Source organism: Excalfactoria chinensis, chromosome 6 (assembly GCF_039878825.1).
Source record: "Excalfactoria chinensis isolate bCotChi1 chromosome 6, bCotChi1.hap2, whole genome shotgun sequence".
Lineage (NCBI taxonomy): Eukaryota > Metazoa > Chordata > Aves > Galliformes > Phasianidae > Excalfactoria > Excalfactoria chinensis.
The window spans coordinates 6,487,826-6,509,529 of NC_092830.1; the positions used below are offsets into that span (position 1 = coordinate 6,487,826).

General features: G+C 39.2%; 1 protein-coding gene across 7 annotated transcripts in view; it reads left to right on the plus strand.

Moving 5' to 3' along the window:
• GRID1 (glutamate ionotropic receptor delta type subunit 1) overlaps positions 1-21,704 on the plus strand; it is a 485,653-nt gene that overhangs the window by 447,344 nt on the left and 16,605 nt on the right. For 5 of the 7 annotated variants that reach the window (XM_072339804.1, XM_072339803.1, XM_072339805.1 and 2 more), the window contains 3 exons: positions 5,664-5,859; positions 13,872-14,038; positions 15,356-15,596. In XM_072339804.1, coding sequence (XP_072195905.1) covers positions 5,664-5,859; positions 13,872-14,038; positions 15,356-15,596 — 604 coding nt within the window. Of the gene's footprint in view, positions 1-5,663; positions 5,860-13,871; positions 14,039-15,355; positions 15,597-15,852; positions 15,945-21,704 lie in introns of all 7 variants that reach the window. The other 2 variants (XM_072339806.1, XM_072339809.1) reach the window with 2 other exon arrangements.

Sequence of the window (21,704 nt, forward strand, 5' to 3'; positions counted from 1 at the left end):
TTGATATTATCCCATTATTCAGTTAATGTATTGCTCTTTTCAGTTTAGACTGCACGAGTGTTTAGGGAGAATAACTGCTATTTTTTAATGAATATTTAAGTGGGCTTCATCTTTTATAACTTGGATCTGGTAAGACAGTGAGACTGTTCACATTAGCCTCTGAGTCACTGAGATTATCATCACCTACTGGCAATTTATATATGTGAGAGATGACTTTTTTTCCTGAACTGAAGTTAAATTTCAACTTGGGCCTAAAACTCTCCAGGGAGTGTTTTTATGTTGGAGTTTGAACTCAGGTTCAGATGTCTTAAGACATTATCTACCCACTCATAAATCTTACTGAAACTAAAGATCCAAAGTTTGGCTATCTATGAATAATGGACTGGGGCTCAAGTCCTTTGCCTTGCTGCTCAAGGCAGTGATATGAAAAGTAAAGAGAACTCCATTTCTGAAGTGAGGGATCTTCTGCTCATACATGTTTAAAGCTATTCTCAATAAATTATCTGTGCTGGTACATTACAACTCATGACCTCATTTGAGCTTAACTTCCAAAGCTTTTCCAGAGTTTTGCAGGCTGCTTTCACCTGCCAGTCTTCTTACATCAAATAACAGCTGTTTGCTCACTGGAGACACGTAAGATGAGAAGCTGATACTGCAAAGCTTGCCTGGCTTCAAAATCTTTCTGCCAAGTGATCACCAGCAACAAACACTGTTTTCCCATTTGTTCTCACTGTCTTTGCAAATATATAGTCTATAGTCTAGTGCTGGGCAATTCAGTGTCTCAAAATGCAAACGCTTTTCCCTCTGTTCGTGGAGGATTCTCAAGCCTTTTCTTTCCAATTGTTATAATCAGTGAAATGAATCTCTTTTCGGATAGGATTATATATGCTAGGTTTCAACTCATGGGTAGTTTTTGTATTTAATTCCGTACATATCAATAATTCCTAGGCTTTGGAAAAAAAGAAAAAAAATAAAATAAAATGAAGTAATTTCAAGGTACTTAAAAAGTAGAACTTCAGAACTTGTAGTATATGTTTTTGTATATATTTTCAAGGCGCTCCATTTTGGTAAAGCAGCTTAAAACTCTCATCTTCTCCAGGCTGCTTCATCTTAATGGCAGCCGTCACCTGGAATATTATGCTGCATTGAGCAATAATGTTAGGGAGCTGGCATCCGTAGGTAAAATAAGAACATAGCCTTCCCAGGCAAATGTGGAAAAGCATGCTATGTCTGTGTGTGATGGAGGGAGTAATATGAATTGAGAAAATTGATTTATTTACTTGGGAGAAATTATTTGCGTTGTGTTGTTTTCCCAAACATTACACAGTGGCACAAAGGGAAAGGCTATTCTGAAATGTACTCACAACAGAGGAGAACAATAGCAGAGTTCTGATCACCACTTGTATGTCTTAACCTATATTATTTCTAATAGTTTGTGTTCAGATGAGCAAACAGGAGCTGGTCGTGAAGAATATTGCATCATTTTTTGAAGATAATGCTGTGGATTCAGAAACTGCTAAAATGCTGGTTTTCCTTAAGTCATAGCAAACTGGGCAAAAAACAACAACCAGATTCAGTGTCATAATAATGGCAGTGGTGAATGCTAATGAGAAACTACCTCCAAATCAAGGAGCTGCCACTGTTGCCATTATGGTCTCTCTAAGGCTGAAGCCAAGATGAACACGATGTTTTTACAGTGCTATAGAAGAGTTTGTGACATTACTGGGTAATTGTCTTGTTAACAGGCATAGAATTTACACATAGGATTCCAGATGTGCAGCATTCTTTTAACTCAAAAGAAAAAGAATAATTAGGAAGGTGAAAAACTCAGTGTATTTTTTGCCTTAAAAAATATGAAAAAAAGAAAAAATATATTGAAAGATATTGAAAGAAAAAGATATTGAAAAAGATGTTGAAAGTTTGCTTATCTTTTTGTGGGTTTTGTTGCTGTTGTTTTGCTATTGTTTGTTAGTGTTTTGGGGTTATTTACTTCGATCCTGACTGATGATCACAAGTGGCAGTTTTGGATGAACAGCCGAGGCTGCAGTTTTACAAGTTGAGTTAATTGGTCAGCAGCTACTTCAGTGCACCTAGTGACTGGTTTAGTCTGTCCCTTAGATAAGATTTGTTCATACTGTTCATCCAGAAAGTCTTATCTTTATAGCAGCTTTAGAGTCAAATAAACCTATGCTGGCAGAACCTTTTTTGTCTACATGTCTAAAGCTCCACGAGTCTCTTACAAGTAGGAAAGCATCTCCAAAGAGTACAACTTAACCACTATTTTTATTGTGGCAATTATTTCTAGTAGTCTAATTATAAATGCCAGTACAGCTATCGCTTAAATGTTTATTCTGCAGCATATGGTTTATGTCAGTATGTTTCTGAAAAATGAAGGAAACAGTTTTCAGTTGACTCTGCTTGAAGTAATTGCTACACCACTGGAAATGATGTATCAATTGTCCTATTTATCTAGCAGATATTACTACGCTGCTTAAATATTTTGGCTGGTAACGCCGTTCTGTTTAGATGGACCGCGGATACATTTACTTAAATCAATTGGTTTACATGTACTTGCCAATTACAGTAATCACACAGTGGATGTATTTATCTACAGATTGAAGGTCAGCTCCTATAAGTGTAAGTGAGGAACATTGGCTTTTTCTGCTTTACTAGCTTTATCTTTAATCACACTTAACAGAGAGTCCTTAATGGGTTGTGAGATCCAATAATTGAGGTGGTAAGGTTAATGGAGCATCTTGTTATGCTGCACATTTTTGTTGCAAATAATTTTATATATCAAATGCATGAAATCTTTACCATGGGAATGTGAGCCAAGAGTCTAAGTAGCAAACAAAGGTGGGTTCAGCTAATGGCTATTCAGCAAAATGGAGAAGTCTAGGAAGAAAGAGCAGCTGCCTTTAGAGAGTGACACAATGTGATATATGGCTCTGAGCAATTTTGTCTGTGCGATGGAACATCTGAAGTAACTAAAATCTTATTGTTTAAAATCTTCACATGTGATTATCTTAATTCATCCTGTAAGACAGGAGATACCAATCTGAATTCAGTGCAGAAATATAGTGCAGGGAAATTTTTTATACCATGTAAGAACTGTTGTCCAGACCACCCCCCCATCAAAATAGTTTCTGAGATAGTTTTTGCTGTCGTCTGTTTGGTGAAGACATAAAGTTATTTTCTTTCTCAGACATTCACCATCTGCATGTATTTATGCTGCAGGAACCACTTGCAAGCTTAGTTACCTACTATGACCCTGGCTGTGTCCTTTGGTGACCTGCCTCGCTCAGAAGATCTTTCCAGTGGTGATACAGAGAATCTCCTTTGTCCATAGCAGTTCTTGTCGTACAACAAATAGGGCATTGCAGGAAGGGTGTGCATAATCCTCAGGACATGCAGGATTCTTTGTTATCTCTTGTAGGAAAATTCTGCCAGCTAAAGGGATCGTAGTTGTCTTCCGCACAACACCCAAGCAAAGGCTGCGATTCCCTCCCTGCCACCTGCTCTGATTACCTGCTTATTGGGCCAGCAAAGCACTTGATTTACACCCAGAATTTGCTCACTGCAATGCTTAGAGAACTGGAGAAAAGCAGTTTTTGAAAAGCAAGACGTACTGTGCTTTGGTACAGTACTGATTGTCAATAAAGTGTAATTTAGCTAAAACAAAAGTACTGATTGTCAATAAAGTGTAATTTAGCTAAAACAAAAGGCAGATTTCTGTCAAAGTTCCCATAGTTGCAGGGGCAGTAGAAGGGATCCACATTATGAAACATGAAAGCTACAGTTTGCTTCTTTTGAGGGCTTCCATTTTCAACGAAGATGACTGCATGAAGAGTAGACATCTATAAAGTCGTTATCAGCTGAAAGTCGCCTTAAAGTACATTAGCTAAAAACGCTGCTGCTAACGTGCTTCTACCTTATATATGCTTCTAAAGACACTGAAATCTAGGCAGCAGACTGTGTTAAAAGGGTTGCCACAGAAACCCTCCGTGTGTATTCAGCACCTTTCCTAGTCATTTGTACATACAATAGACTGAAACGTGTCTTTTAACAGTCAGATCATCCATCCCTGGGATGTGAGCAATTTCATGTGATATGATGAAGCTTATTCTAAAAAATAAAGAAGGAACTAAATGTAGCATGTAATCATTTAGATCAGAATTGGAGGAAAAATGGTCCTGTTCAATGAAATGTACCAGAAACATTTAGGAAATCAGAATATAACTTTCAGGACTGTTAAACAGAGAGAGGACTGATACAAATTCTCTCATTTTTTATTAGAATGTTTAATATCCGGCAACCTCCAGGGTGTTCATTTCTGTTTTACTGAAGTGGCAGAGGAAGGGCAGTAACATATTTGGGGTTTGATGCAAGTCCTGGAGTTAGCCCAAACCCACAAGTGTGCAAAGTGTATAGAGAAAAACTGTTTGCAGTCTTACTGAAAGCAGCTTAGCAGCTTAAAATGATAAAAAGTCCTTAACACAATTTAAGAACTTAAACCACTCAAAATGTTAGAAGCAGCTTGTGAGTTGGAAGGGTGTTTGTAATGGTAGGAGAGGCATCCCTGCTCAGCTGCAGCTTTGGGGATGGAGCTGGCAGCCTCACAAGGTGCCTCCAGGTAAAGGGGCTCTTTGAGAACCCAACCCAGAAGGCCTGAAGGTGATGTGACGGGGAGGATGGAAGTGTGGATGGGAGGCTTTAGTTTGATCTCAACTGCAGTTAATTGGTATTTCATATCAGAAGCATCTGAAATAAATCTTACTATATGAGGTTATACATTTATGAGACATAAATATCATAATTTGAGATGCAGTTTAGCCTGCGCTGCCACTCTGTACCTGTACAGAGGAGTGAGATGTGAGGACAAAGGAAGGGGACACAGGAGCGGACATTGGTGGCTGAAGGTGAAAAACTGTTATGATTCTGCTTCGTGTGTTTTGAAACTTGGCCTGGTTCTCAGTATCACAGGCAGTGATTTACACCTTTCTGTGCTGAAAAGGCTGTAAAACAGGAGTGAATTACATTCAGTACTATTTGAAAATAAATGATGCATTCGCAGTCACTCAAGTTGAGGCCCATTTACACTTCCAGAGTGGTATGATGAGTAAATGAAAGTTAGGCCTGTGTGTGAATGAAAAATGTCTGTTTTATCAGAGGCTGTGAAGAGAGGGAAAGGGAGAGAGGGACATGGTGGAAATTGGAACCAAGGCTTTTATTTGTTTGCTTTAAAAAGTCTTATTGATTTGGAGTCAGCTGGAGTACTGGTATAACTTCCAGCTAATTCCACTGAGTTCTGTGAGGTGGTGCCGAGGTGGCTGACAGTTTATATTTACAACCTTAGCTTTTCCTGCACCGGAATATGTCCGTATTGGACTCCCTTTTTGTGCAAACTTAGGATCATAATATTTAACGTGGATATTATCTATCCAGAAAGTCTTTATTAAGGTTAAAAGATAGAACTCAGGTATCGCATGATTTCAATTGTATTATTCTCTTACTCTTTGGTTTTCCTTTATGATGAAGACGAGAGATACTCAAGTATTGCCTGGTATTGATAAATGCTTTCTGATTAAATACAGGAATAAATCATTTAATTAATGAAATTTCAGTAATGTAACACTAATATGTCAATATTGCTTGAATTTCAGAACATTTCAGGATCTGTCTAAGCAAATGGATATATCTTATGGTACAGTCAGAGACTCAGCGGTGTATGAGTACTTTAAAGCAAAAGGAACAAACCCTCTGGAGCAGGATAACACATTTGCTGAACTGTGGAGGACAATAAGTAAGAATAATGGGGCAGATAATTGCGTATCGAACCCTTCTGAAGGCATCAGGAAGGTAAGACTGGATTACAGTGTTCTTCATTTCATTTTTGAGCTGCGTCAAAATCAGTTTGCATGGAGTTAATATTGTTAAGTCACATGAATGCAATTATATTGTAACTTAGGCTTACAGAAAGTTCCTTTCAGTAACTCTGTCAGATAAGAGGCATCTTGCGAAGTTGTGGTTTTAAATTAAAGTACTATAGTTGTGTCAAAATATTCAGTATTTAAATCCTTCTTTGGAGCAGGCTGTAAAACTTCTGTGTTTCATGGGGGCTTTGACAATACTCATCTTCAGTGATCAGGCCCACACTTACTCGCTCTTAGTCTACTGCTCTTCTTCTCTGCTTTCCATCTTGTATCTTAGCAAAAGCAGATAGTACATAACAGCAAACTGTGTGTGTCCTGAAGTATATTGTGGCAGAAGGTGTGCAGAAGTAGCCAGTGAAATTTTAATGTGCTTTTCCTTTAGAGAAATGTGTCCCCTTTATTTTTCAATTGATTGAAAAATCAAGCCATCCTGTTTCCTGAATCCAGGTCTTTTGGTGTAAGATTCCCAATGGTTTGTGTGACTTCTGGATAAAATCCTGATTTTTGGGGGGATACACTTTTGCCTTTTCCAGTACAGGAGCATTCTGTCAATAGTTTTTGTTCCCCCTGCATTTTCTCATACCTCCCAGCTGAGCACGTGGCTCAATTAAACTTTTTTTCCTCTGTAGAAGGTAGAAGCCTGGCTATAGAAAGGTCTGCAGTGCTTTGGTTTGCTTCTTTGTATTTGCTCATCACTTTCTGAAAATGAAGCCTCTATTTCAAGACTTTCTAAGCATTTAAAGGAGACAGAAGTAATGCCATTGTGAAGTTATCCACATAGCATGACATTAAAAACAATATATGAGTAAAACAGCCATAAAAAACACAAAAATTTACTCCTTTAGTCATTTGTTTTGTTCCCATTCTTAAGTCAGTGGTAAAGCTGTAAATACCCGCTTTCTGTAAGCCTTTTGCATGCTGCCATTTGTTATAGCTAGATTTACCTAAGCCTTAAATGTAACTGTGGACTGGCAGGCTGTTTGGACTAGCAACTGCGTTGTCTGTATGGAGCTGGCAGCTCTGTCTCTTGTAAGTAATGTTAAATGTTTCATACTGAGCTTGATTTTAATATTGTAGGGTGATTTTTATATAACTCGATCAGCTCATTCCATTAACATCAACAATAACTGAATTTACCTCAGCTCCCAAAGCTGACCAAGGCTGCTATTTAATTAGACATGTAAATTGAGCTCAGTATTTAATAACGTTGTCAACTAAACATTTGTGTTTATAGTTTAAATGTTACTCTTCCGAACTCATTGAGCTCTTTGAACAAACAGACAAGTCAGCCATATCAAATATTTTAGCTAGAAATTCTGTTTTCCTAAAGAAGAAATGGTGTCAGCCAAGGAAATCAGACTTTACATCTCTAAACACATGCCTCTGCATGAGAGAGATGTAAATGTACCTTAGAAATGCTCTACAGGAAAAGGAAAGTCTGATCTCCTCTAGCGTATATCTAACATTTTCTGAATGAGGTCTTGCCTGATACAGTGGGGGAAAAAAACAACCTGTTTCTTTTCTCACTTCCCATTTTCTTCAGACAGAATCATAGTTCTACAAGTTAAGTAAGAAAAAATGATAAAAGCCTCTTCAATGCAAAACAGGAGAACGCTGCTTATTCATGCAATAGGCAGGTATTTCCAGTGTTTGTCTCAATTCCATTTTCCTCTCTCCATTTCCCAGACAAGTTTCTACTCCCTTTGACTGACTAAAACCAAGCAGATAATAATGGAAGAATGTCCCGAATGCCACAAAAGCTTTTGGTTACCATGGAAGAGGTCACTTTCAGACATAGCGGAGCCCTGTAGCCACAGTGACCATCTCCCATTGTCAAAGCACAGCTTTTACAACACAAGTACAGCCACAGAGACAGCAGTAATGCGCTGCAAAGTGACAGAAAAACATTTCAGAGCTGTGGGAGCAAGTTGCTTTTGTTGTACTGCTGTGACAATTGAAAATGGTCATTGCAGATGTAAAACATCCACCTATTCATAAATGTCTCCACATAGAGCAGGGGGAAGTTGCGAGACAAATCACAGGTCCATACAAAGTGCTATTTTGCCACTTGAGTTTTCTGGCACTACAGAAGAGGACTGACTAATTCTGTTGTATAGGGCATTTCTTTTTGGGTCAAGCTGCAGCAAGAATGTCCCAGAAGTGTGCCTTGCATGGCTCTTGCCATATTATCTCAGATTGACATTGATAGGGGAATTGCATACATCCCTAAACTATTTGCAAATATGAATAAGGTGTTTATGTAATACCCCGTGGCGATAATTTCTTCAGGGTAATTAATAATTATCACAATATACCTAATAACTTGCAGCATTTCTCATTGTGAGCAGCCATTCTTGTTTTGAAAGAAGAAAGTTATGTGAGCCCCTGCATACTCCCATGTATGTCACTATATGTTTATGTATATATACATATATACATATATGTGTGTTTATGTATGTATGTGTGTGTGTATATATATATATATGCGTGTACATATATATATATACATGAACATATATATATGTACACGCATATAACGTGAGAGAATGAAATCGCTATTGTTGCTTTTTAAGTCTTCTTTTAATGGAGACAGTTTGTTCTCCTGCCTGGTCAATTTGGTGCCAAAATTGTTCTGAATTGGTTCTATTGGTTCTCCCTGCATATTGCTTTTGATGAAATGATCAAAACAAAGTATAGTACAAAATGTGAATGTATCGTTGATTTATGCAATAGCACAGTATGAATGCATTCCTTCCTTTTTTGCTTCCTTCAAAACATTTCTCTCCTTTACTGAACAATGAACACTGAATGAGATCTTATTGAACAGACGCTTCTCCTCATCTTTATTTTGAGATTACAAGTAATTCAAGAGTTCCATGAAGATGATTTTTTTTTTGAAATATTTTTTCCTGTTATTTATTGCCCACACTGAATTTTGCATTGTGAATTATTGTGGCTTATCCGTATATTTTCATGGATACTCATAAATTTCTTCATTTCTTGACCATCATCAGCCTTTGGAGTAGGAACAAATGCTTCCTTAATGCCCAAACATATTACATTCTCTAGTAGTTTCTAATAATATTAATTTTAAGTAATTTCAACAGGATTAAGAGACAAGCCTTTTCTTTATTAAAACTGCTCAGCTTCTCCTAAAGCAGTTTTGAAACTGAAAATAAATGTTATCCAAGCATGTTTTTGAACTATTCTTTTAATACCAATGTGAAGGTCACTCTTTGATATTTCTGTGTTACCATCTATATAATGGGATCATCTACAGTGACACACCATTTTGGCAATAGATTAATGATGAATGTAGCATTATTGCACTTTTTTTTCCAGTGTGGTAGCTTCATCATAAGTTGCAGATGAATCACAGACCTGTCAGTGATAAAGCTGAAGTTAAACTTTTTTTCAGGTATTATTAGTTCTTAACAGGTGTTCTTTGAAAATACATAACTTTACCAACAGTAAGACAGGACCCTTTGAAATATATTCTTTCTCCCTCTGTGTTGAAGGGTAACATAATGAGATTGGTTACTGCTTTTTGGAAGCATTACTGTTATCTTTATGATCCCTCTTATTATACCAGGGAAACAGTCTTCCTTGGGTCTTTTCATTTATGACAATTGTGAAGAAGAAATTTTCAGTACAAGTTTCTTTTTTCTTCTGAAATCTGTTTTCATAAATCTCTTTGACTGAAGATAAATCTGGTGTCTTTGGTGTTAACCACTGCAGAAGTTCAGCCTTGGTGGAATAGATGACCACTTTGGCTGAATTTCTGTTAAAGAAGTTTTTGAAACTTTTAGCTGAGCTATTCCTGTTTTGTTCTGCACTGTGCCTGCATGCTGAGAGTCACAGTATGAATCATAGAATCACTCAGGTTGGAAAAGACCTTAGAGATCATCAAGTCCAACCATGACCTAACCATACTACCCTAACTCATAACAACCTTCTGCTAAATCATGTCCCTGAGTGCCACATCCAAATGGTTTTTAAACACATCCAGGGATGGTGACACAACCACCTCCATGGGGAGCCTATTCCAGTGCTTAACAGCCCTTTCTGTAAAGAAGTTTTTCTTGATATCCCACCTAAACCTCCCCTGGCGCAACTTGAGGCCATTTCCCCTCATCCTGTCACCAGTGAGAAGAGACCAACCCTGCTCTCACTATAAGGACCTTTCAGATATTGGAAGAGAGCAATAAGGTCTCCCCTCAGCCTCCTTTGCCCCAGACTAAACAGCCCCAGCTCCCTTGGTGAAAGCCAATTAAAAGCCTAAACTCTAGCTTACTATTCTGTGTTTTGTTTTAGTCATTCTTTATTCAAGCTATCTTACCTATTCTCAGCTGGTGTTTACCACATTCCCTTTTACTGTCTCTTTATCTATATTTTCTTTGCAGTGGTGTCTGAGCCCTAGAAGATTTGGGACACTAAAACATACAGATCAAGCTTTAAATGGCTAAGCTGTGAATGCAAAAGCATGAGGATATGGAGCTTTAATGTACTGGAGTCATGATGCAATTGCATGGGTAGATACATCTGTGTGAGAAAAGCCTACATATGTTTCCTGCTTATACATCCCATGGGCCAGTGCCCAATGTCACCGGTAGTTTAGCCTGTCTGCCTTCACCGAACAGTCACAACAGTATTATAGGGATGTGAAGCATGCCAAATTTAGATCACAACTAACTGTTCAGTCATAAGGAAGCCTTCTGTGCAATCAACATGCCAATACTATGAGATCTCTACTCTTGAGAAAAGGAAAATCTGTAAGAGGAAGAGATTTTGGAAGAGAAATATCTTCCCTGAGGAAAAAGGAATCTTGGGGGAGTTAGTTTTTGACAGTTAGAGAGGGGACATAGTTCCATGTACGGTATTTCTGGAAGTTAGGAAATACACATAATTAAGAGTTTAAAACTCAGATGCCTGTTCATGTTGAAACGTACAGGCTAACAGAGAAATACTGCTCAATGGATGTGATGCCACTGGGTAAAACTGTTTGTCATAAAAATACTAAATTGATACAGAGAGACTACGTAAACTCTTCATTGACCACTTGTATTCATGGGATATAACTTAGGACAGCAAGACTGCAAGTGCAAGAGAAGTAGACCTTGTCAAAAGATCTGCTGTCTAACCTTGAAAGTCAGCATACAGAGCTCTTCTACATAAAATGAAGTGCAGAAAACTGGGGCTTGAATGGTAGAATCAATAATGTGATTTTCTCTAGACATTGCCTTATAATTGAAATTGAATATTTGAGGAAGACTGTGTTCCTCAAGTATTACTAAGAAAAAGATGAGGAATGTAGGACATGTTGTCAGTGTTCTTCTTTTGTAAACTGTTAATATGAGCAGATGATTTATGGAACAATTCTGAAACAGCTAAAAGATACGGCTATTCAAAAAAAAGAAGAACAAACAAACAGAAGCCAACAAGAAATCAAAGACATTTTAGCACTGCGATGTAGGTGAAATCTTTTCTGGGTCTTTTTTCTGTATGTATATCAGGCAAGCTTTTGTTCCCTAGTAACAACAGATTTTGAGCAGATTTTGTATAGGGTAAAAAGATGCTGTTGTCTTTGGTCCTGTAACTACGTGGCTTTTAGTGCTGAAGCACTTGCATGCAGTTTTCTGTTGTAAATAGCAAGAGCCTGTGTAGTGTTTACCATAGGGCAAAACCTGAAACGTGCAGCCAGGAGCACTAGTGAGGGGAATGCCTGTTGCCCCTGAGCGGGTAGGAGGCCTATCAGCACTGTCACGGGCATGGAAACATAGAATGAGTGTTGTCAAAGTCCATCAGAGGAAGAGCAGAGAGCAAGATGCAGAGGCTTGCTGCTAACAACAAGGTTATTTCCAGGTACATGACCATTCAGCAAGTACCTTTGAAAAGCACTTTAGGCTTCCAAGAGTGCATGTTGCCATCTGAATATAAGAGGAATCCCTTTCCTTGCCATCCTTTATTTTTTTATGCATCTTTGTGTTGACAGATTGAAACCCTTTCTGACTCTCACGTACAGTAAGCAGTGATTTATTTGTTGCTTCCTCCTTTCTTTCACCAGTACTAGTCGGGTAGATGGCCAGGGGGACTGCAGTACAGATGTGGGAGTCATGCAGTACCATCTCAGTGAGAGAGATTTCTTGTGACCAAGCTTGTATAATTAGTCATGTTAGTTAAACCAATATATGAGTTTAACAGTAGGATCTTGTGGCTCCTATTTGTATTCTGTAATCCCTGTGCTGCGTTTTAGCTTTAAGTGATTGTTTTTGAGCTGGAGTAGCAATAGAAAAGCAGCATACATTAATTACTGTTACTCTGAACTGACCGAGAGGTAGCAGGAGGACTCGACTGGCCAAACCCCACAGTGCTGGTATGCATTTGAAAAATACATTTTCTAAGTGGTCAGTACAGGATCATTTGAATCTTCCCAGAATCGAAGGCTATAATGTATTACTACTGTGGTTTAGTTCAGAAGAAAAAGAATTTGGGGGGTATTTGATTACATCGATGTTGTCAGAATGTAAAACAGAAAAGGAGGTGAATTGTGGCAAGTAATTTACAGAACATCCCAAAGCATACTTTTCAGTTTTGTTTCCCTAGATTCTATCTGTTATAAGGTAATTCACCCATCTGATTTATTATCATGTTTAAGCAACTGTCAAGGACTTCAGAAAGCTATGATTTATACTAAAGCATGGTGAAATTAACTTAGTTGCTCAACTGAGGAAATTAATTTAGTGAGCCTTATAGGCTTACAGGTCAATTCTGTAACTGAGATTACACAAAATGGAAAATATATGGAATAATGTCAGCTGCAGCCATTGGCAAGGAAAGTTTAATGATTCAGTTTCCAGACTTCATCTTCCTGTCTTGCTTTGCTTTGAGCTAAAGAAATCAGCCAAAGGTGGGCCTTCGCTGTTTGTTTTGGTTTGTGTTTCTTAAAAAGGAAAAAAAATGTCTTGGAAATCTGCAGTCATGTTTATTCATTTATTTGCATTGGCTGTTTCCATCCATCTGTTCTTCTTTTGTGCTCTATATATTCACTAGAGACTAAAGATCTTTAATACTTAAATTTATTGGGAAACCGATGATTACTTTAAACAAACAAAATGATCTCTTTTTTTCCTTCCTGAATTCCTATCCAGACATTTTTCTTACATCTTACATGTTAAGTAAGGTGATTTACATTCATCATATGCGTCCCATGCAGACATTGGTTAGAATCCCAATTAAGGCTGACATTTAAGGACATCTGCATGAACATGTGCTAAAATAGAACAATATTTGCCCCAAAACGGAGCTGATGAGATGTTGGTGATTCTTCTTGTCTGTGGGAAAGAAAAGGAAAAAAGAAAGGGATTTCTTTTTAAGCTTTGAGCACGATTTTTGTTACAGGACGTACATTGCTCTTGGAGGGCCCTTCTTTCACTTACATGTTTACTTGAGGGAATCTGTACAGTTTCCATTTTGGTGACTGTGATGATTAGGAAGCACCACTTAGTGCTCATCCTGTACCTGTCTAGTTACATAAAGGTATGGAGCTGGTTCCACTCCTGCTAATCCATGTCTCCTACAAAACATACATCAGATTTCATCAGTTAAGGCAGTGGCTTTGATTTATAATTAATCACCTGTTATGTAAGCCTTGCCTAAACTTACAGCAGACTATGTCATCCTATGCTTTCTCTCTCTATTAAAAATGGAAGACATTTTAGAGAGGTTTGAAGTAGATGATGTACTGCTGGGAAAAGCATAGATGAGGTAATATGGGGAGGGAAGACTGTTAAAAATGTATTAAGATGCTGGAGGTCTACAGATGTGACCTGGTGAAATACCAGCATCAAGCTTTTTATTTTTGCTTTGTTGGGTTTTTTTCCCTCCTATCTAAAAATGCAGTTTAGTTTAGATTTTGTTGTGCTCGTGTTGTATTTACAGGCAAAGAAAGGAAATTATGCATTCCTGTGGGATGTGACAGTGGTGGAATATGCTGCGCTGACGGATGATGAATGCTCCGTGACAGTCATTGGTAACAGCATCAGCAGCAAAGGATACGGGATTGCACTCCAGCACGGAAGCCCCTACAGAGATCTTTTCTCCCAGAGGTAAACCTAAACAAAGTTCATTTTATAGGATTCTTCTCTACAACCAGCATGGCATCCCATTGATGGTTCACTCCAATTCTGACCATGACAATTTCCCGAATACATTTATTTCTCTTCCTACAGCGACAAGCAGAAAGGTTAGGAGTTCAGGCTTCAACAAAACTGCTACTTCTGCTGTGTGTACTTCTGTTTAGGGAGGAGGGACTGGAGATGGTGTGTGGCTTCACATCTCTCAGCAGCACTGGCTCTGGCAGAAAAAGGACTGGAGTCTCCCCAGAGCTCTGTATGAGCTACGGGAGAGATCAGAGAGAGATTTCTGCTTTATACGTTTTTCAGGCTATGAAACAATGTGTTCCTCCGTACAGCAGGCAATTAATAATATCCCAGTTTATCCTTTAGGGTGGAGAGGCATGCTGAATCTCACGGTAGTACAGGAAAACAGGAATTGTTGATTATTGCATGGCGTTACTGCAGTATCTGTGGCCATTTGGTGGTCTGTGAGCATCTTTTTCATGTCAGCATGTACACTGAATGGAAGACGTGCAGTTGGGCAGGCATGCGTGGCCCTAGCAGAAGGTGAGTGGGTGCACTGCTCCAGACAGGAAGCTGGAGCAGGATTTCCCCATCTCACTAGTTCTTTCTAAGAGGGAGTAAAGCACCAGCTGCATAAGCAAAGAGAAAGAGTTGTTAGTAAACAGCAAAAATAGTTATCAAACCAAATCCAAAATGGATCATTCTTGGAGAGAAAGGACACTTCACGAGAGGCAAAACAATGATTAATTAGCAACTGTTAACAAAGTAATTCAAGCACGAAGTAACAGCACTGAAGTAAAATCCTTTTGAATAAACTGCGTTTGCTGAACTAAATGAGTTGGTCGCTGCTTAAACACATTTGTATGAAGTGGTGCACAAATAGCATGTTTAGTCACCCGTGATTTTGAAATTATTGTGGGAGAGCAGCAGTGAAATGGGCTGCATATTTCACTAGTGGGACCAGCTGCTGCATCTGATCGTAGCCAGACCAGCCATGACTAACTGTAGAATATGGTGATTTCCCTTGGGAATGCTTCTTCCCTTTGCAGTGAAATTTCTGACAGTCATCCTTCCTCTGAAGTTACCCACTGAAGTTTGCCTGCCGTTGTGAGCAGAATGATACCCCGTACAGCAGAGTTTCAGATTAATACTGCCTGGGGACGGGGGGTGGCAAGATGGATTTTCGAACTGTGAGTCAGTTCATGTAAGAGGACGAGACTGCAAAAAATGTGGAAAAAGATGTAATTGAACATAATACTTGTGTATGTTTTTAAATTTCTGCAGGATCTTAGAGTTGCAAGAAACTGGAGATTTGGATGTCCTTAAACAAAAATGGTGGCCACGGATGGGACGTTGTGACCTGAATAGCCACACAAATGCACAGACAGATGGGAAGGCCCTCAAGCTGCACAGTTTTGCAGGCGTTTTCTGCATTTTAGCTATAGGCCTTCTTCTTGCCTGCTTGGTGGCAGCATTGGAGTTGTGGTGGAACAGCAACCGTTGTCATCAAGAAACACCGAAAGAGGTCCATAACTTTTATTCTTATCACAATTAGAAAATAAGTAGAAAACACAAAACAGAGAGCAAGTGCAAGGTGGGATTTTAGGTGCTCTCATGCAATAAATTCGATTTGTTTTGTTTCGCCATACTAAGCTTTGCATATAACTTTCTGGGTGGTTGTTTCTAAACAAACAAACAAAAAAACCACAATGTGTCATTTGTGCACGTGGAAGGTGCCAAACTGACGGCCCTGGAGACTAAAGTCCTCTATTTATTTATAGAGCAGGTACAGCATGGGCAGCAGCAGTGCAAACTTCCCCACATTGCCCCACCAATGTGCCTCAACCCTGACCTGGAGAGACCACCTTTAGGGGTAAGAGAGTAGTTCAGAAACATGCCCTCGGCCTCTCTGCTGTGAGTGACAGGGAGGCCAGCCGTGGGCACCTCGTTGTGCCAACTGTGGTGACATTTTCTTTGATCTAAGACCCCATCCGCTGGCTGTGAGATCCATGTCCGTCTTGCACAGGGTAGGCAGCTGCCAGCAGCTGGTGGTTGTTTTCCTTCATGGCTGACTTAGGCTGAGTTTGATGAAGTACACGAGTAATGAAAAAGAAACCATCTACTTAATAACGAGTAAGCCATATTGCCATGACACTGTTACTAAATGCTTCCTTTCTTTTGAAATCAGTTTTATTTCTAAACCTAGGGATGTCTGACTAAACTGAATTTCATGTGACATTTTACTTAGGAACATACATCTGAGAATGTCTTGCTTTTGAAATGTGTTGCCACAGTAGTAATGGTTAGCAATGCTATGATAGAATAATCAGTCTGTAGTCAAATCTGTCTTGCATGAAACCTGTATTTGTTTACATAGCTTAAATGTTTAACAAACTAACCTCTTGTAATTTTTTAAGCAGAGGCATTTATAGGTGCTTTCATCTTGGAACAGATGTTTGTTACAAGCAAATAATAGCAGCGAGCTGTGCTACAGCTGGAAAATAGTACATAGCCCATCAATTACAATCTTTGTTTCTCAGATTGCCAGGAGTATTACAATAATTGACGTACACATCACCTGTAAGCAGTTCTGCCAAATGGGATCTGATGATATATATCGCAGTATGCAATGCTGTGAAATATTTATCAGTAAGATTCCATTTCTCCGAGTTCCTGCTTCTCCCATTTGAACTCATCCATCAAGTGTCAGTGATAAACATCTGTATCGTGTTTGAGGGACAGAGCTGCAAAGTCACTTGCCTGTGGCTCTGCAGTGTACAATAGCAAAAGAAAGATTTTGGTTAAAAGGAGGCGTCTCCACTTTGTACAATGCAGCACTCCAAAAGCAGCCAGAGAGAGCACAAGTCTTGCACAGAAACAAGCTTCTGTGTGAATGTGAATTTGGATTTAATTGTTCTTTGGTTAAATAATGTGATATTTTGCCCTGCTACCTTGTAGAATTCAGTTCATGTTAGTGTAACTAAGGCCTAAATCATAGCAGAAGACAGTTCTGTTCCCACTGTGAAAGCCTGGCAGGGTAAGGGGCAAGGAGAGCGAAGGGTTCTGATGTTACATATGGACCATTTTGTCTTGCTATACCCCGGAGCACCTTCCTCTCTCTCACCTTTGTGCATTTTTCTGGTGTGAGATGAGCATAAACCCCAAAGGCAGGGTTTCATACAGGTAGGGTGAAAAAATTGGTCACTTTTATTGCAAGGACTTGTAAATACTTAGTTTCCATTGCTGAGGAAGGATCTGCCTTCCTGACTTTAAGTATCTCCTTTTTGCCTATCATCTCCCTAATTTCTCTTCTTTACCTGTTACAGAGCTTCCTACAGATCCCTGTCTTTACTGTCTTTTCTCCTCTTCCCAGTTCCCTCCTCCTTTCCCTTCCCTCCAGCGTGCTCTAAATTAAAGGTGCTCCTCCCATCCTCTTTGACAGGTTTCATGATGAACAATAAAATACTTCCAAGATTCCATCTTTCAAACTATACTGCAGTTACCAGGATGGTAAAGCTGCACTCAGGAATATCACCTGTCTGTGGGAATGAGCATAGCAGGTGTAGGTTAAGCAGTACGAACTAAAGTCAGCCAGAACATGCATGAACAGGCTCAGAAATGACTGGTCTTTGTGGGTGCTGCTGAGAGAGGGAACAGCCAGTGGGATCCCTGGAACAAGTAGTTGTTAGAGCTGAAAGAGAAAGTCATCGTTCCAGACAGAAGGGCACCAGGGATGAGGGTTCTGCAGATGTGAGAAAGCAGAGGAGGAAAGCATAAGAGTGCCATAAGGGGCAGACAAGGTTGTAAACCATGAGGGGTTCTGAAAGAGGGAAGCTTGGTGCAGTGAAGTGCAGGAGGCCAAAAGCATCTCTGGAAAAGGACAGAGGAGCTGGAGAAAAGAGTGACCATAAAATACGCTTGGCTAATGTAGTGCAAGAATGTTGCAAGCATTTCTCAGTAGATTAGTAAACAGATATAATCATGTACTAGTGAGGAGGAACTAAAGGGAGGTTACTGATGACTACAGTAATCACAGTAGTAACCCCACTTTAGAAGAGGTGGTGGTGTGGAAATTGCTTGAGGATTTTCAGTGTATCAAAAGGAGACAGCTTCTGATACTCCATCCCAGTCTTTAGTTCAGTAACAGCTGTCAACTTAAGCCATTCTGCTGATTTCCATTCTCTTCTGCCTTTTTATTTTACTTATTTTTTTTCAGCGAGGCTTTGGAAAAACCTGAGTATTGTGATATCACCTAAAATCTTTGGGAATTGGATTTTCTCCTGACCATTTTTTGTCTGTGCAGAGCCTGTGAAAGGTCACAGAAGGGGATGATTCCCTTGAGGCCAAATATTACACTTAGGCTTTGATAGTCACCTCATGCAGAAAGAGAACAGCATTCACTGCAGTCACCATTGTAAGTAAAAAGAGGCAGTGTGGCTACTGTGACCCTTAAACTGTTAGGAACTTGTAAATCAATTGTAGAAAAGTGGTTTTGGGATTGAATGAGGAGCTGGTAACTTGCTGAGCCTTTTAGAAGTTCCTCTCTTTGGCTTGACCCACATGTTAGACTGTCATGCTAATCTGATGCCAATGAGAAAGACTGAGAAATGTTGGGAAGACGAATTTGTGACCACTCTTGACAGGTTTATGATAGGGTTGGGCAACTGTGCAGCTTGCCAAAGAAAAAGAGAGCATTATAGAGACTGTCATGTTTTCCGTTTGGGTTTGATGTGAAGTCTGAGGTCACAAGAACCTGAACAACACTCATTAGCATTGGAGAAATATTTTCAGCTGGTATTAAGGTGTCCTTGTATTTTCCTCTCCCCCTTTGTATTCCTTTGGCTTTCATAGAGGTCATTGGGAGCCAATGCACTGAGGTATTCAAGGACTTGGAGCTCTGGGTGATATAAATCAGAACTCTTAATTAAAATCAGTGTAGAAAATGTGTTGTTAACTATGTAATGAGGGGAACTATTTTTTGAACCCTGACACCATAACTTGGATTTTACAAATGTAGATCATATTTGTGTCAGAGACCTTATAGGAAGTGCTGTGTCAGTTAGACTGCTTCCGACTGGAAATTCCTTGTTCCTTTATTTATTTATTTATTTATTTTCCTTTTTTTTTAAAATTTTCTTTCCTTTTTTTAAGCGAAATATATAATTTCTATCCATAAAGTCAATTCATTTGGATGAGCCTCCAGGAAAGAAGGGCTTCTTTATTTTCTCAGAACAATCAATTGCCTTTAGCTCCCAGTTCTATCATGCAAGCAGTAGTGGCATTTCTTTCTTTAATGGCCAAGCAGAGTCACAGAATTTCAGGGTTTGGAAGGAACCCCTGGAGATCATGAAGTCCAGCTTCCCAGATAAAGTAGGTTGCCTACAGCAGGTCACACAGGTTGGCTTCCAAATGGATCTTTAATGTCTTCAAAGAAGAAGATGCCATAAGCTGTTTGTGCAGCCCGATTCATCCTCACTGTGAAAGTCTTCTGCATATTTGTGTGGAACTTTGTATGTTCCAGTTTTTAGCTGTTGCTCCTTGTCCTATTAGTACACAACACTTAAAAGAGTCTGGCTTTGTTCTGTTGACTCCTGCACTTTAGGTATTTATAAACATTGATCAGATCCCCTCTGTCTTCTTTTCCCCAAGCTGAACAGACCAAGGTCTCTCAGCCTTTCCTTGTATGGGAGATCTCAAGGCCCTTTACCATCTTTGTTGCCTGTCTTTGGACTCTTTCTAGGAGATCCCTGTCTGTTTTGAACTGTTGAGTCCAGAACCATACTCAGTAGTTTAAATGTGGCTTCACCAGGACAGAGTAGAGGGGAAGGATCACCTCCCTTGACCTGCTGGCCGTGCTCTTCTTAATGCACCCCAGGAAACAGCTGGCCTTCTTGGCCACAAGGGCACACTGCTGGCTCATGGTCCACCAGGATGCGCAGGTCCTTTTCTAAAGATTTCTTCTCTAAAAATCTTAATGTGATCCTAACACTTCCTCATCAGTTCAGACTAACGAAGGAAGGATTAACTTCAACAACCTCAGAAAAACTGTACATCTGCAAGACCATACCAGGTTCATCTATTTGGGCTCAGGTCTGTAATGCATTAAAGTTGAAAACATTCAGTAATGTTTAAACATTCTTATTATTTCTGCTTCTGGGAAATTTACTTTTGGTCATCTTTTTCAAATTGGATTTTCTAGAGTTTATAATCAGCTTCTTCTAAATGCTACTAATGCCCAGCCATCTTACGCTCACTGTGAAATTTAGTCAGCTCATATGTTTATGTGTTAAAATCTGGAGTTGACAGGACGGCTGCTCACATTCAGTAGTGATTCCTAACCTTTCAGCTGTGATCAGCTTCAGAGATTTGGGGAACTGTAAAAAGAAAAGTGGAAATTCATTTTAATTTTGAAATCTTTGCCCCCTTTTGGATAGTTGGGCAATCCCATGAAATTACTGAAACCCAGCGGCATAAAATGTCAGACTTTCAGTACTTATCTCCATATTCCTATATCTTTTGGTCCCATGCTTTTATTTCCTGATCTTGGTAAGCTCTGATGTAATCTGGATCATTTAACTACCAAGGGCTTCATCACATCATCACATTCTTCCTACCTTATATTCCATGAAAATATGACTTTTATAACTGAAAGTCAGTTCTCAAAGTTTCATTGTTGTTACAGTCTGGTATAGCTGCTTCCTGCAATAGGCTCAGCAGCATCCTTTGTGCTCCTTTGTGCTTTATCAGCTGTGTCTCATTGGAATCTACTCTCCCCCTTCAGAGATCTCTTCAGAGCTATCAAGATATCACGTCTTATTCATCCACATAGCATACTCCAAATCAATAAAAATATAAAAGCAGAAGTTATGTATCATACTATTCACGGAAAGAAAAGTTGGCTTTTCCACTTTTCACAAGGTGTATTCACTAAAAAACAAATTAATAGATCAGCTTTTGTCAAAGAAAATCACTTAGAGATGTTAGGTGAGATAATTACTGGGAATTGATACTTGTTGCATCTTCTATGAAGGACGAGCTTAATTCACTTACCATTATTACAGGTTTTGACACATGATGTTAGAATCATCTCAAGAAATTCTTGCTTTGATTCTTTCTTATTTCTGATTAGCATGTATTATAAATCAAGTGTATTTTCTCCAGACTGTGCTGTTCCTAGCAATGTGCTTCAGCAGCGGTACCCAATATGTTCACCATTTTATAGTGCATTCAGACTGTTTTTGTAACTGCATAAGGGGACTTAATGTTGTTTTTCACATGCTGAGCTGTTACTAGCCATTTCCCAATAACCTGTGTCTAGTTTATAATTCATTAACAATCACAGTCTTTGCAGCTTAGTTTGTGATTTCTTAACTTCCTGTTGCTTCTGTTACTTCTGTCTATGTTCTGCAATACTTCCTAGCACTGTATTACAGCAAGAGGTAGCAAAAATGACCCTGAAAATTACAACAAATACCAGCATTCAGGATGAATGAAAGCAAGCCTGTATCTTTTGCCAAGGATGCCTTACATGATCTGCCTTAAGTTCCCCTGTTCCCCTGTTTGATGATACACAAATTCCAGCCTACCTCAGAAATCCCTCCTTCCAGCTTTAGCACTCAGTGACCCAGTAGGA